General features: G+C 42.9%; 1 protein-coding gene across 1 annotated transcript; it reads right to left on the reverse strand.

Annotated features, from left to right (window-relative positions):
* Positions 1-954: 954 nt before the first annotated feature.
* LOC139472311 (mucin-22-like) lies at positions 955-14,973 on the reverse strand. The gene is made up of 7 exons (XM_071254757.1): positions 14,841-14,973; positions 6,532-9,225; positions 5,473-5,512; positions 4,767-4,888; positions 3,526-3,660; positions 1,646-1,692; positions 955-1,287 (listed from the first exon to the last, which is right to left on the reverse strand). Exons 2-7 carry the CDS (start codon positions 9,212-9,214, stop codon positions 1,243-1,245), a joined length of 3,072 nt encoding a protein of 1,023 aa, XP_071110858.1. The 5' UTR covers positions 9,215-9,225; positions 14,841-14,973; the 3' UTR covers positions 955-1,242.
* Positions 14,974-15,477: the final 504 nt, after the last annotated feature.

Consider the following 15,477-nt stretch of genomic DNA (forward strand, 5'->3'; position numbering starts at 1 on the left):
TTAGTCGCCTCTTCGATTAGCATAGTCACCTCCTGAAAGGTCCCCGATCCAAATCTTCACCGCATTATGGCATCTTCAGCAAAGTGTATGCTTCGTGGTCCAGCGACAAATGCAACACGATTCATGTCCTAAGACACCTGCCTTCGAATGCGAGTACTTATATTTGAGATCGTACAAAAATGTATTTGTTTATTGAGTTCGAAACCGGTTAAAAAAAAATTAGCTGCCATTGGGCCCGAAAGTATAAGTGCACAAATTTGAAGCCAAGTGTCTTAGGAAGGGAAGTGTGTTGCAGACATCCTGGAATTAGGAGTTATGTCAATTATGGCCAGGTTGATAGTGCAGTGTGGGAATTGATAATAGGAAAACAACCGTAAAGATCCGGGGTAGAATAGGTCCTCCGCAACCCCTGTTTGCCGTAAAAGGCGACTATGCTTATCGTAAGAGGCGACTAGAGAAATCGGTGGTCAGGCTCGCTGACTTGGTTGATGCATGTCATCGCATCCCAATTGCGTAGATCGATGCCCATGATGTCAATCACTGTATTATGTGGTCCAAACTCGATCATTTACAGACCGCCGTCATAGCTGGAATATGTGCGGCGTTAAACAAACAAACAAACAAACAAACAACGGGGAAAACACTATGGAAGTCAATATCAAAATCGTTTATAGACATCCATCTTACGTATTTTCCAACAAAACACTGTACATAGTTATAGATCGGAGGGGTTTCAATTGACAGAGAGTACGCAACTTCACCAAACTCATAAATAAGTATTTCTCCAGCCTGGTTCCCTGGGTATGCTGCGCTGGCGCACTGTAATCGATAAAATAAAATATATACATTATATCACTGTAATGGCTCATAGGGAGCATCGTTATGCTATTCAAAAGATGTTAAAGAACAACCGATTTTTTTCCCTATGATTAAAGGTTATCTTTCATCGCTGGTGGGTATTGCAACACACAACCTTTAGATTGGGTGTTCTTTAATTTGTTTTGAGTAGTATATAATAAAATACAGCATAAGGGGAGATAACTTAGAGACAGGCATCCGACATGATGGTGAACGAAAGCACATTGCGAAATGTCAGGAGGGGATCGGTAGACGGAGGGAGAACTAGTATAGTGGATAGAACAGAAGCAAGTAGGAAACAGATGTTGACGTACAGACAAAGAATTAAAAAACAACATGTCGTAGCATCATGGCGGAAGTAACCGGAAGTGACTGAAGTGACCTCTAGCGGCGGTAAGTGTTGTGTTTGTCCATGTTCTGGTTCCGCACCTAGAGAAGAAAAGTGATTGAGTATTGTTTTACGCCGTTTTAGCAATATTTCATTATTATCATGGTGAAAAACGGCAGAAATGGGCTTCATTGTACCCATTTGGGGAATCGAAACCCGGCCTTCGGTCTGACGAGCGAACGCTTTAAACAATAGGCTATACCGCCGGTCCCTTGAGGAGACAAACTGGCAATACATGTGTAAACACAGTGCATGGGAAACATACTAAAAAAATGAATGATGTGTTGTTTTTGCGATAGAATAATCTCCTATGACCTATACAATTTTACATAATCAATGATACAGTCGTTTTCGACATTTGCCGCTCCAGACCTGATTATCGGTCATTCATTAACTTACCAACGCATTCATGACGATAAACTCATTTAGCTCCACCTTCCCGTTTCCTGAAACACATCAACGAAGAAATATGTTCATTTACTTCTACTACGAAGTGACAGACCACACAAAATAGGAAGTTACAGCGAGTGACGTGTGTCCGAGTGATGACTGTTCCAGTGTAGAGACAGATAATGCCCCGCAGTGTGAATGAGGAAAAATTAAGAATAATCCCCTCTCAATTTCGAAAGCATCTCTCTTCCATATGTCTTTTGAAATAAGTTTTTTGATTGCATTGTAGTTTCCAGAACAACAACAACATTCTAAACAAGACGTCGAGAAAGGAAGACAGGGTTCAAGATACACATTTTAGTTATAAAACCATGAGAAAGAAGGAAAACGAGTAAAGCGACGTCGTAGACGTTTACCATTAAGTTAAATCTCACGAGCAGTTCATGGTGCTGACAAGGACAATAACCAGGGCGAAACTGGGATTAGAACCCAACATCACTGGATCCTGATACGCCCAAGGGACTTAACTCTACACTTAGGTTGCACTAAACATACATTAACAGTAGAGGAGAACAGTCAAAGTTATTGTGAATTGATCAATATAACGAAACCACGATTATCCGGACGGTACATTTTCCTGTGAATTCGTTCAGATTAACAGATGTCCGGATGAACGAACATTGGTACAAAGTAGTTTCCTTGTGTGTATTAATACATGTATTGGCGTCCTAAACATTGCCCGTCGCTTCCGGATTAACGAGGTTACACTGTAGGGATGATGCAGAGGGATTAGTTTTTCGTAATGTTCAACATTCTTCTGAGTTCAAACCACAAGACGAAATATTGTCATACGGATCAAAGTACGGTTTACAGCAAAGACCAACAGGACCATAATCATCTAGCTAAATTGCATGCTTTAAATAAAAGTTAAAACCCATGCACTGTTAGCCCAACTCATATGGGGAACCCTTACAATACTGGCATGGCAAATAGGCTATTAACAACGGCACATCCATAGGGGCAGTGTGGTATCTTTCTGGGGCTTCGGTGTTAATTGGGAAACGTCAATAACATCTAAACATGTGCCCGCCGTAACTGATCGTCAACGGTGTCCGCGAATTGATATAGTATTTTATCAAGAACATGTGGACCAATCAGATCACAACTACTCATGATGTCATTTACCAGATTGTCTGATCCAGACTTGATTATTTACCGACCGCCGTCATATAGCTGGAATATTGCTGAGTGTGGCGTCAAACAACAAGTAAACAAACAAACAAACATTCTGAAATGGAGGTATGATAACAAGCATTATGTTCATTTCACATATCATACACAAACTTAGGATATTACCCCAGCTTCAATTATATATAAATTTACGATTATGCTTCGGAAAAAATATATTTATGTTTGTTCGAAGATTTTCGTATATTTCAGGTTTTGCTAAGAAAGATGACGAAGAACTGGAAATATACAAATGTGATGTCTACCAATCAGTACGGGAAGAAAGCCAAAGTTATGCTGGTCTTAGACTTTTACCACTCCGTTAAAGCCCACGAGCACGGGTATGGTGCTAACAAACCAATGGATGTAATCAGAGTGAGGGAGTTGGGTGTAACGCCGCTTTTAAAATTATTCCAGTTATATAGCGGCGTGTCAGCTTAATGTGGGAGGAAAGCCCCAAGTGATTCAGGCCTCGGACGTTTACCACTTCGGTGAAACCCACGAGCACGGGTATGGTGCTGACAAACCTAGAAACATAATTGGGGTGATCCGGGATTCGAACCCACGGTCATAGGTTTATATTATAATGGCCGATAGTTCCTATGCATCTAATGACTATATTGCACTGTTATCTTCCGTTACCACGTGGGATTGATGCCTACCATCCAGATCCAGTGACTTGGTGGCCTTCTCAAACTCGATGTTGGTGGCGATACCGTCCCCGTCGACGTCCATGGCGTAAAGCTCGAACCACGTCATCTTCCCGTGGATTTCATCTTGGCTCAGGACACCGTCACCTACAATGAGTGAGTATTATTTTACGGGCTTTTAGTACCATCCAGCAAAATCACAGATGATATTCACACATTGTACCCCTGTGGGGAATACGAACCCGGACTTGAGGCGTGACGAGCTAATCCTTTAACCTAACCACTCCTACCCTGCAATGGCATCTTGTTGATATTGGTTTTAATTCATGGGATAGTTGTTATTTTAGATAAGTATAATGTACATACCATCACACGGAATACATATACAATTAGGGAATGCAACTATTAACACACTAACGAATAACCATTATATTACACATCTCCTTTCTCTTCTGATTTATAACCAATGTCGATTATGTCTCTATTCTAGGATAGACCGCCTCCGTGGTCTAATGGTAGAGCGTACGCCCGGAGAGAGGAAGGTCCGGGGTTTGATCCCCGGCCGCGTCATACCAAAAGACGTTAAAAGATGGTACTTGTTGTTACCCTGTCTGGCGCTCGGCATTAAGGGGCTAAAACAAGGATTGGTCGGCTCGGAGTCAGTATACTGTGTCTGAGCGGGGTATTCATGTTAAACTGCGGCATGGTTTCTCAGTGAGCTAGCACTATAAATCGGCATCAGTCCGGACCAGTACAACCAGCCACACACACACACACACACACACACACACACACACACGTGCATGCACGTCGCTATGTAAGTGCAATAATCTTGGACGCGACGTTAAACCCCATTTCACCTCACCTCACCTCATTTATTCAGAGATAAATACTCTGGACCAGTTCAACAATAAGCCCGATTCAAATTGCATGATGCTAAAATAACCGTCCAATCAAAGTTCTCTAGCGAGCTAGAGGAATTCTGCGCTAAGTGAAAAGAGAAATGGTGACATCACTTCTGGAACGAAGGATGGATCAGACGTGCTTGCCGTAAAAGGCGACTTATGGGATAGGGTGGTCAGACTCGCTGACTTGGTTGACTTGGTTGATGCATGTCATCGTATCCCAATTGAGTGAATCGATGCTCATGATGTCAATCACTGGATTGTGTGGTCGAGACTAGATTATTTACAAACCGCCGTCGTATAGCTGGAATATTCCCGCGTGAGGCGTTAAACAACAAACACACTTACTGTCGCCATCCAGCTGTTCCCATTGGTCCGTCATCTCAGAGCTATCGATGACGTCATCTTCATTCGCGTCTACTGTGTTGAAGAAGTTGACGATAACGTCGAGGATGTCATGGCTGACGGTGCTGCGGACAGAAAAGGTGTGAAGGTTACATAAAACACCTGACCGTGGGTATAATAATGTTTTGGTGGAATATACCCTTTGTATTAACTATGAACACATAAGGGATCGCATGATTTGATTGAAAGTGGCCGTAATGTCCCCATGTAACCCCTCATGCAATCACTGCTGTTATTTCGGTGAGATTATATTCCATATCTACTCATCCTCTGTATCTCTATCCCTCGCATTTCGGTACACCGACACAATCACCAACATCAATTCCCGGGCTTCTTGCGATCTTAAATTACCCGCCCTTGAATTTCATCAGCCAATTTGATTGGTTACGCTACTCAGTCTCACGGACCAATCAGAATGTGAGTTACAAACCAGCCTCAGTCTAACGGACCAATCAGAATGTGAGTTACAAACCAGCCTCAATGTTGGGTTGGCGATATCAGTTCCATTGAATACGATAGAGTTTGCCAGAAAGTTCATTTTAGCATCACCGGATCAGGTAATATACTATACATTATGCCGTTTCTGAAACCCTATACACTGCAAGCCAGCAAACTTATCAACAGCTGAATGGTCATGAGTTTGACTCACACTGTGTAGTGACCGGCCTTGATGGTGACCTCTGTAGAATCTGCAACAGACACCGACGTCATTAGCACTTGAAAAGTTGAAGATGAAAAAAACGTATGAAATAGAAATTAATTTTGGCAAATATAAAATTATTTAAAAATAAATATATGCGAAATTATTTTTAACAAGTAGTGATGTTGTCACAGGTATTTTTTGTATATTACTATACTTAACCGACAATGGAACCAGAAAGGGAGGCAACTCTCTGTTTCACTGAAACAAACATGTCGGAAGAAGCTAAATACACACAATTCCTGAAGGAAAATGAACAGGAAGCTGTCTGGGGAAGTGCCTCGTTTCTACGGACTGAATCGCGGGGATGTTTGGTAATTAACGGCGAAATAGCCTGTGACACAGACAGAGTTGCTTCCCTTTGTCTGCCTCCGGACATAGAGAAGTAATTGTACCTGGCTGATGTTGATCTCCCTGTCTCGACCTGAATCCGCCCTTACCTTGTCACTGTCCGAAAGTGAGTCCCGACAGCCGAGGCACAATTATCTCCATGTCCCGTCGAGGCAACACTAAACCAGGACCCTTAAATGCTAATATATACTTCTACATTAAGGCTAAGATTAATTACCTGGTTATGTTAAACACAATTATTAGATGCTAATGTGTAACAACCACACAACGAAAGATTTGACATTAAAACCTTATTCATGTATTCTCCGGCATAATGTCTATTCAAAACAGTGACCTACATTTACGATATTCACAATATTCTGCTACAGGATTGATAGAGATGGTGTCCTGGTCTAAACTGGTTCCACTGTTGGTTTGCGTGCAAGCAGCGGCCAAAACATGTGGCACAAATATGACGCATATCCGGTAACATTTGCGTATGCGTAGCGTCCTTAATTACAGATTTGAATAAACATGACTTTCGACGCCAGGATTATAATTTTAACAAAGTGCTCAGCTGATGTTAATATTAAGTGTCGTCATCTTTAGTGTCGTCCAATGGAAGCCTACGAGACATCGGCCACCGCCTAGTGAAGTCCTGATCGTCCAGGTAATCACCTAGATCGGGCTTCTGTCCAGGGCTTAGTGATGTATCCTCGCTAACCGGTCCTTCGTTGGTATAAAACAAGTCTGACTTTGTCTCTGTTTTCTTCTCGTCGATAGTTTCAGTGCCGCCATGTCTTTCAGATGACCTTGAGGGGGCTTGTGTGACATCGACTTTCTCGTTCCCAGCTCTGTTGCTCCAGTATTCGCCCACGTCACCGGAAGTACGTGCACTGCTACTCTCGAGCGAAGGACGTTCTGAAGAAGGTTCCCAGTTGCTTTGTCCCGGCATGTGAGAAGATGTGGCATGTTTCTGTCTCCCTGAACGATGTGTGTGGGACTTTGGACGACCCTTTTTAACCCCTTGACCATAAACAACAGTGGAGGACGTTGTATTGGAGGGACCAGTTGTTGTATCAGGTTCCAGGGTTGTTCTACGATGTTTGGGACCTGTCCACGTTTTAGGTATGTCTTCACTGGAGGAGCCTTGAGTCACTGCTTTGGTCACGTCACTTGACGATGGAGTTGTTGAAGGTACTGCTGTCGTCCCTTTAGGTTTAGCTTTCCACTTCTTAGGCCCTCCATCATTGATGTTATGTTTGCCTTTGCCGTGTGCCTTCCACTGAGCTGTAGTCACGTCACTTCCAGTCAAAGTTGTGTTCTCGTTTTGCGGCGATCCCGATGTTGCTGTTGACGATGAAGTTGTTGAAGGTACCGCTGTCGTCCCTTTAGGTTTAGCTTTCCACTTCTTAGGTCCCCCATCTTTGATGTTCTGTTTGCCTTTGCCGTGTGCCGTCCACTTAGCTGTAGTCACGTCACTTCCAGTCAAAGTGGTGTTCTCGTTTTGTGACGATTCCGATGTTGCTGTTGACGATAAAGTTGTTGAAGGTACTGCTGTCGTCCCTTTACGAGTAGCTTTCCACTTCTTAGGCCCTCCACCTTTGATGTTCTGTTTGCCTTTGCCGTGTGCCTTCGACTGAGCTGTAGTCACGTCACTTCCAGTCAAAGTTGTGTCCTCGTTTTGTGACGATTCCGATGTTGCTGTTGACGATGAAGTTGTTGAAGGTACTGCTGTCGTCCCTTTACGAGTAGCTTTCCACTTCTTAGGCCCTCCACCTTTGATGTTCTGTTTGCCTTTGCCGTGTGCCTTCCACTGAGCTGTCGTCACGTCACTTCCAGTCAAAGTTGTGTTCTCGTTTTGTGACGATTCCGATGTTGCTGTTGACGATGGAGTTGTTGAAGGTACTGCTGTAGTCCCTTTAGGTTTATTTTTCCACTTCTTAGGCCCTCCACCTTTATTGTTCTGTTTACCTTTGCCTGCTTTCCAATGAGATTTGCCTTTCGGTTCCCCCTTTGATTTAGGTGTGGGGGTTGGTTTTCCTTTTTTCTTTTTTACCTTTGGAGGGGGAGTTCCTGACGGGGCTATAGACGATTGCGCTTTGTGAGTTGTATTGCCTATTGTCGTATCAGACTCAGTCGTTTCTGCTGTTGTTGATATTGGTTCTCCTGCCGATGTTGAGGATGCTTTGGACGTTGAAGGTTCTGATGGAGAAGTTAATGATGATGACAATGTTTGCGACTTTGGAGAAGTTGAGGATTTAGGAGATGTCGAGGACGTTGAAGATGCTTGAGTTATTGAGGATTTGGATTTGGAATCTGAAGTAGTAGACAATGTTTGTGCACTCCTGGTTATGGCTTGAGTGGATGCTACGGTTTTTTCTTTTGACGGTGCGAAAGTTGGTTTGGAGGGAGCTTCTGTTGGTGGGGCTTCAGTCTGTTTGTGAATGGATGAAGGCCCGCCTACGGGGGCAATATTGACATTTACTTGGTATGTGGCAACAAGATGGCTGCCTGCTGTTGGCGCTAACTTGACATTGTCGTTGTCGCTCGATGGAAGTGTCTGGGCACTGATAGAAACAGGAGATGGTGTTGTGTCAGGAATCGTTGCAGTTGTGTGCCCTGAAACTGTAGTTCCAACAGCGGTTGTCTCCCCTTCCACAGTTGTTCCGACAGTAGTTGTCTCCCCTTCAACTGCTGTTCCAACAGTTGTTGTCGCCCCTTCTTCTGTTGTTCCAACAGCGGTTGTCCCCCCTTCTGCTATTGTTCCAACAATGGTTGTCTCCCCTTCTACTGTTATTCCAACAGTGGTTTCCCTCCCTGCTGCTGTTGTTCCAACAGCGGTTGTCTCCCCTTCCACTGTTGTTCCGACAGTAGTTGTCTCCTCTTCTACTGTTGTTCCAACAGTAGTTGTCTCCTCTTCTACTGTTGTTCCAACAGCGGTTGTCTCCCCTTCCACTGTTGTTCCGACAGTAGTTGTCTCCCCTTCAACTGTTGTTCCAACAGTAGTTGTCTCCCCTTCAACTGTTGTACCAACGGTAGTTATCCCCTCGTCTACGGTAGTCTCAACGGTGGTTGTCTCCCCTTCTACAGTTTCAGCAGTAGTTGTCTCTCCTGAAACAGTGGTTGTTGCTTCAACAGTACTTTCTTCATCTCGTTTATGTAATGACATCATACCTTTCGTGTCAGCCTGGGACCCTTCTCCCGCGTGTTTGGGGGCGTGGGTGGTTGGTGTCGGTTCGGTTGTCTCCGACGGGGTCTGTGACTTGGTCTGTAACTGACGGGAGGGCTGTGACGGGAGAGGGGTGGAGGTCACGGCGCTCACCAGCAGAAGCAGACTGGTAGACAGGGACATCAGCATCTTGTGTGGATCTGAAGATACAGAGATATGTCTCCAATGGTCGTGTGCATCATTGTGGTATAAATGCATATCAACCGTCATCCACTTACCTGTTTTGTTTGTTGTTCAACGCCGCACTCCGCAATATTCCAACTATATGACGGCGGTCTGTAAATTATCGAGTCTTGTACAGACAACCCAGTGATTGACATCATGAGCATCGATCCACGCAATTGGGATACGATGACATGCATCAACCAAGTCAGCGAGCCTGACCACCCGATCCCGTTAGTCGCCTTTTACGACAGGCACAGTCACCTTTTACGGCAAGTATGGGTTGCTTAAGACCTATTCTACCCGGATCTTCACGGGGACCATTTACCTGTAAGTGGGTGGTGGGGTTTAAACTTGCTCTTCAGGTCAAACACCGGGTTCTTTTCCCCATTCTAGGTGTCCCTGTCGTGATACGATTAGGATATTGCTGAAAGCTAGCTACTTTCTCACTTCTTAGTATAATAGTAAACTGAGGAACAAAAGAAACCATTCCTCTCAGTTGATTTTATCATGTGTTTTATTTTGAATCGAAAATAACTGGTTGGTTCTTAGTCAGTACACAAAGAATGCGTCTACATGTTTTAAGTTTTAAAATATAAATTGATTTAAAACATATTTCGGCACTGATTGACACCATTTGGGGTCATGTGTCTACAAATTATGCCCCAGTTTCCATTGAACTATTTTATGTTTGTACACAATAACCCAGCCACAGATAACGTTTTACTAACTGTTGCGGGAATGAATGACGGTTCAAAAGACATAATCAAATTTAACAACAGCGTTAAATTTTTTTTGATTTCATAAAAAAACCTCGGTATAGTTTCTTTTGCCCCTCAGTGTCTATATAGAAAATACCGATCTGAGCCGGGCCGCCTACGTGGTCTAGTGGTAGAGTGTCCGCCAGGAGAGCGGAAGGTCCGGGGTTCGATCCCCAGCCGCGTCATACCAAAAGACGTTAAAAAACGGTACTTGTTGTTACCCTGTCTGGCACTCGGCATTAAGGGGCTAAAACAAGGACTGGTCGGCTCGGAGTCAGTATACTGTGTCTGAGTGGGGTATTCATGTTAAACTGTGGCATGGCACACTATAACACTAGCTAGCACTATAAATCGGCATCAGTCCGGACTAATACAAGCAGACACACACACACATACACGTGCATGCACGTCGCTATATAAGTGTAATAATCTTAGACGCGACGTTTAACCCCATTTCACCTCAACCTCACCACCGATCTGAGCCTCACCCATGAACGATGCATGATGATGCACATGCATTAAACACCTTCATCTCTGCGTGTCATTTGACAACGAGTCTTCAGACAATATCCGCTGTTAACAATGGCTTTTTCAACTGGCACCTCCTTTCGACTAAAGGTATATCAACCTTCAAATTAATGGTGCGAAATACGGCATATTTGGGGTGCTTCTGCGCTAAAAGTTCTTCAACGGACACATTAAAGGTGCTTTAACAAACAGACTAAATGAGCTTTTGGGGGAGAAATAATGACAGAATAACGGTGATTCATCCAAAAACTAAATGTGCTTCATCTGCAAGGTGCTCTCGGAGAGGTTTATGACACGCCACGGGGAACAGTGACCAACAGACTATAAACGATACTTCAAATGATAGATTAAATGAGCAGCACGTTTACTGGTACTGCACAAGAAAGATTTATGGTTGTTTAACAAAAGGACTACCGGTGTTCCAACTGTCAGAGTGACGGTGCTCCTGCTAGTGGTGTTTTAAAGGTTCTTGAACCGACAAATTAATGATGCTTCTACCTCAGATGATAGACTAAAGGTGATTCAAGCTACATACTAAGGTGCTTCAAGCGACAGGCTAAAGGTGCTTCAATCAAAAGACTAAAAGTGATTCAAGCGACAGACTAAAGGTGATTCAATCAACAGACTGAAGGTGCGTCAACCGACATACTAAAATTGCTTCAAACAACAGAGTAAAGGTGCATCAACCGACTGACTAAAAGTCCTTCAAACAACAGACTAATGGTGCTTCAAACAACAGACCGAAGTGCTTCAATCAACAGACTGTAAGTTCTTTAATAGACAGACGAAATGTGTTTCAACTGACAGAATAAGGTTACTTCAGCAAACATACTAAAGGTGCTTCAATCAACACACTGGAGATGCTTCAGGTGACAGAATAAGCTGGCTTCAACCAACATACTAAAGTTGCTTCAGTCGAAACACGAAGGTGCTTCAATCAACACACTGGAGATGCTTCAGGTGACAGAATAAGCTGGCTTCAACCAACATACTAAAGTTGCTTCAGTCGAAACACGAAGGTGCTTCAATCAACACACTGGAGATGCTTCAGGTAACAGAATAAGCTGGCTTCAACCAACATACTAAAGGTGCTTCAATCGACACACGTGCTTGAATTACCAACTAAAGCTGCTTCATTGACAGAATAATGTGACATCAACCAAGAAAAAGTTCCTTCAAACGACAGACTTAATTGTCTTCAATCAACATACTAAAGGTGCTTCAATCGACACACGTGCTGCTTCATTGACAGAATAATGTGACATCAACCAAGAAACTAAAGTTCCTTCAAACGACAGACTTAATTGTCTTCAATCGACACACTAAAGGTGATTCCACCAGCAGACTAAAGGTGTTTCAACTGACAGACAAACTAATGTAACTGTGTGTAATGTGTTCCCCCCCTACTCTTGTAATGCTGCCTTGACCCTTCCTTGGTGCCAAAGTAATGCACGTGAAGTCAGGCAAATCTCGTTCAATGCAACAGTCTTGACTTCACATCTCCTGACAGGAACAGTAAGCTGTTTTACACTATTTCTAAGTTCACAGTGAGTGAGTTGGGTTTAACGCCGCTTTTAACATTATTCCAGTTATATCACCGCGTGTCAGCTTAATGTGGGAAGAAAGCCTGAAGTGATGTAGGTCTCAGACGTTTATCACTTCGGTGAAACCCACGAGTACGGGTATGGTGCTGACAAACCAAGAAACATAATCGGGGCGAACCGGGATTCGAACCCACAATCATAGGTTTCTGGCGTGCCCAAGGGACGCAACTCTGCACAGCGAACCGCGGCGCCTTAGACGACTGGGCCATCCGTGCCCCCTTTTTCTAAGTAAGGAGCACAGTTCCTAATTAATAACAGAAATGCTATTGAGATGTACAGGTACCAGTATTTACCCTGATCTGTTTATTTGTTTGTCCTTGGCCTCTCCGGAAATATCTTAGTGACTGAGTGAAGAAAATCGAAAATGAATTCGATACCCCAGAATGTAAATGAAATGTTTGAGACCAGTTGGCCCCGTAGTGCATGTTATTTGTTGCATAATGAACATGTATAACCCTTTTCTTGTTTGGAGACCCTCGCCATAAACCAACCATGTCTGATACATTCAGCTTCACTGCTGGCTCCCCGTACATGACCTCAAGCTAAGTGATTACATCGTGCGTGGGTTAATTACGTGTAATGGTAATTTGTCAGATTAATAATTAATGCCACAAATTAGTCAAACAGAGATCGACATGAATGCAATACTGCAAATTGGACAAAACTACGTTCACTGTTGACAAATGGGAATATCAATGGTCAAATTGTGCATGTTCCGTGACGATTGTTGTTTATGCTATCAACCCCTGGTTTGTGTGGGATCTATTCCCGGACATCTGGATAAAGTCAGAATAGTGCAGATTCTGCTGTGAATAAAAGAGACAAACCCTTTTTGTATTCATAAGAAATCTCGAAAGTCGATTGTAAGATTCTGACTATATCATGAGCATGTGTTTATGAATTACTATCAAGTAGTGATGATACCAGGTGCGAAACCGTGAGCGTGGTGCCCGTCCAAAACACATGCAAAGGCAAGTCAACTATTCACCTGGAAAAAAACACACGGAAATATGGTACAAGTGGAAATGGGGAATTGTATCGGACATTTTACCCCCGTCACACTTACTCGGAATCATCAAGAATCAAGCAGAAACAGTCGGAATGAAGAATTTTCAAAATTCGTGCCACATTCGGGATGGAATTTAAAATTGACCAAGCTTTGTAAGAATGCCGAATTCACCTCGAATGCAATCAGAATGCTCTCGGAATGGCCACCGAATGTGATTCGGACGTCAAAGAATTCAGACTCAATGCAGCTCGAATACTTAGAATGTACTTAGAATGTTACACGAATTTTCCCGGGTGTTTCAAGAATGCCACCGAAATAAGATTCCGGCAGCAATCTAGATGCATTCGAGGTGCATCCCGACTCATTCGAGGCGCATTTGGGACATTCTGGCAGGATTTGAAGTGGCTTTGCGTTTCGATTCTCCCTCGAATGCGATCAGAATGTTTCGAATGCTGTTGAAATGCCTTAAGAATATTTAGAACGCAGTCAGAGTGCAGTTAGAATACACTTCGGATGCCGTTCGATATTTCTCCACTTCGAATTCACATTTTGAGCATGAGCAAAACATTCGGGCCGGCCACAAGAATGGGCCCAAATATTTGGAATGCAGTCAGAAGTCTTAGAATGCACTTCGAATATCCAGGAATAAACGAAAAAAATCGTTCCCACGACATTCCGCCTCTAGTGTGACTAGGGTTTTCCTTTTGTGACTGATGCGTCAAATTTGGAAATGTCATCCACATGTCTACCACGTATTGAACCAACAGGTACCATGATTAGATATTTCTTCACCTACAGCTACAAAACAGATATTTTTGTATTTAATAAATCTATAAGCCTGATCTTTTTTTAAAAAAAACACGCACCTTGGAACGATGTAATTTGTGCGGCAGGCAATTTCTGTTTTCAACAGTCTGAAGCATAATTATCTTTTTCAGCCCGTGGTTCAAGTCTGAGGTACTGGAGACCTATTGTCCTTCTAGTTCTTACATAGAGAAAAGCCTGAAGTAGTCATTCCGTAATCTCCCGTGGTATCTAAGCTGCTCCGTGGTATAGCCTGGTGTTTATCAACCCCTAGCATCATCTGCGACAACCCAGGCTTATCGTAAGAGGCGACAAACGGGACTTGGTTGATGCATGTCATCGTATCTCAATTGCGTAGATCGATCCTTATGATGTCAATCACTGGATTGACTGGTCTAGTGTCTATTATTTACAGACCACCGTTCAAGGTTCTCTTATCGAGTCGGTTGGCAGGGAGAAATAAATGACCAATCGAGACATGTCATATATACATAGTCCTATCAAACAATACCACAAATAGTTCTGAAATTTTTTTTTTATCTGCGCACATCCATAAGGCTACTGAAACGTCCACAGAGGTCATTACCGAACAGTAAACTTTAAGATTCACCAACAATACACCTCGAAGTACACACAATAGAGAGCGATATACTTTGGTCGACAATACAGTAACAGAGATGCAAGAAATACACCTCAGAAGCTCTTTACAACTCACATCCTTATCACTTCCATAAGCTGATAATACACGTCTTTTGGGGGTTAATCTTTGTCTATGTGAAATGTAAAACTGTTAATTGTAAAATTTCCAAGGCGGGATATATAAATTAGAAAGGTCAAACAAGGTATTGTTTAAATGCTTTAAAAATTAAATGAAAAATCATACTTACATTTTGAGAGCGGAGAAGGGAATACCCAACAGGTTTATAGCGTATATTACAGTAAGTATATTTCAATAATTTCCGTCACAGCTGTGTTGACGGCAAACGGAGCAACCATAGCCGTCGTCATCGACAAGTGCCAGCTACCGCTGTGACTGATTACTGTGTAATAATTAATAATAGCACATAATACTAATTACCACATCTTGCTGCTGATGCTGCCAGGCTTAAAGAGGCATACCGATCATACCACCCTAATTCTCTCTATTACAATAATACGTTTTGCCTGCGGGAGGGGCAATATGCAGCCTCGTTACGACAATGGTACAGGCAATAAATCATACATACAGTATATTGACGTAGAATACAGTCGGGGGTTGTGGTCATGTAACTGAAAGATTGATAAAAGCGCTGTTTTAGATGAATTTGAAAAATAATTCTGGAACATAACATTAATTGTTGTTTTGGTTAAATGAAACAAAAGTTAATTTGAGATTGAAATCTTGTTTCCGAGGTGTGTGTTGGCGGTAGGAACATCCAGACAATCCAGTGATTGATATTATGAGCAGCGTCGGGGGACCATAACACCTTGATATCATGCAGTAAGTTGTTGTGTGTTTGATGGCGATATTTGAATAGAGACTGA

Source organism: Haliotis cracherodii, unplaced genomic scaffold (genome assembly GCF_022045235.1).
Source record: "Haliotis cracherodii isolate W230 unplaced genomic scaffold, xgHalCrac1.p SCAF_24, whole genome shotgun sequence".
NCBI lineage: Eukaryota > Metazoa > Mollusca > Gastropoda > Lepetellida > Haliotidae > Haliotis > Haliotis cracherodii.

What these genes read in the sequence shown, in the direction of transcription:
- LOC139472311 (XM_071254757.1), bottom strand. Translation starts at nt 9,214, where the DNA reads ATGCTGATGTCCCTGTCTACCAGTCTGCTTCTGCTGGTGAGCGCCGTG. An exon ending in TGGACAGAAGCCCGATCTAG is followed by an intron (nt 5,513 to 6,531) that starts GTGATTACCTGG and finishes TGTCTGTTGCAG; the next exon opens with ATTCTACAGAGGTCACCATC. An exon ending in CAAGTCACTGGATCTGGATG is followed by an intron (nt 1,693 to 3,525) that starts GTAGGCATCAAT and finishes GATGTGTTTCAG; the next exon opens with GAAACGGGAAGGTGGAGCTA.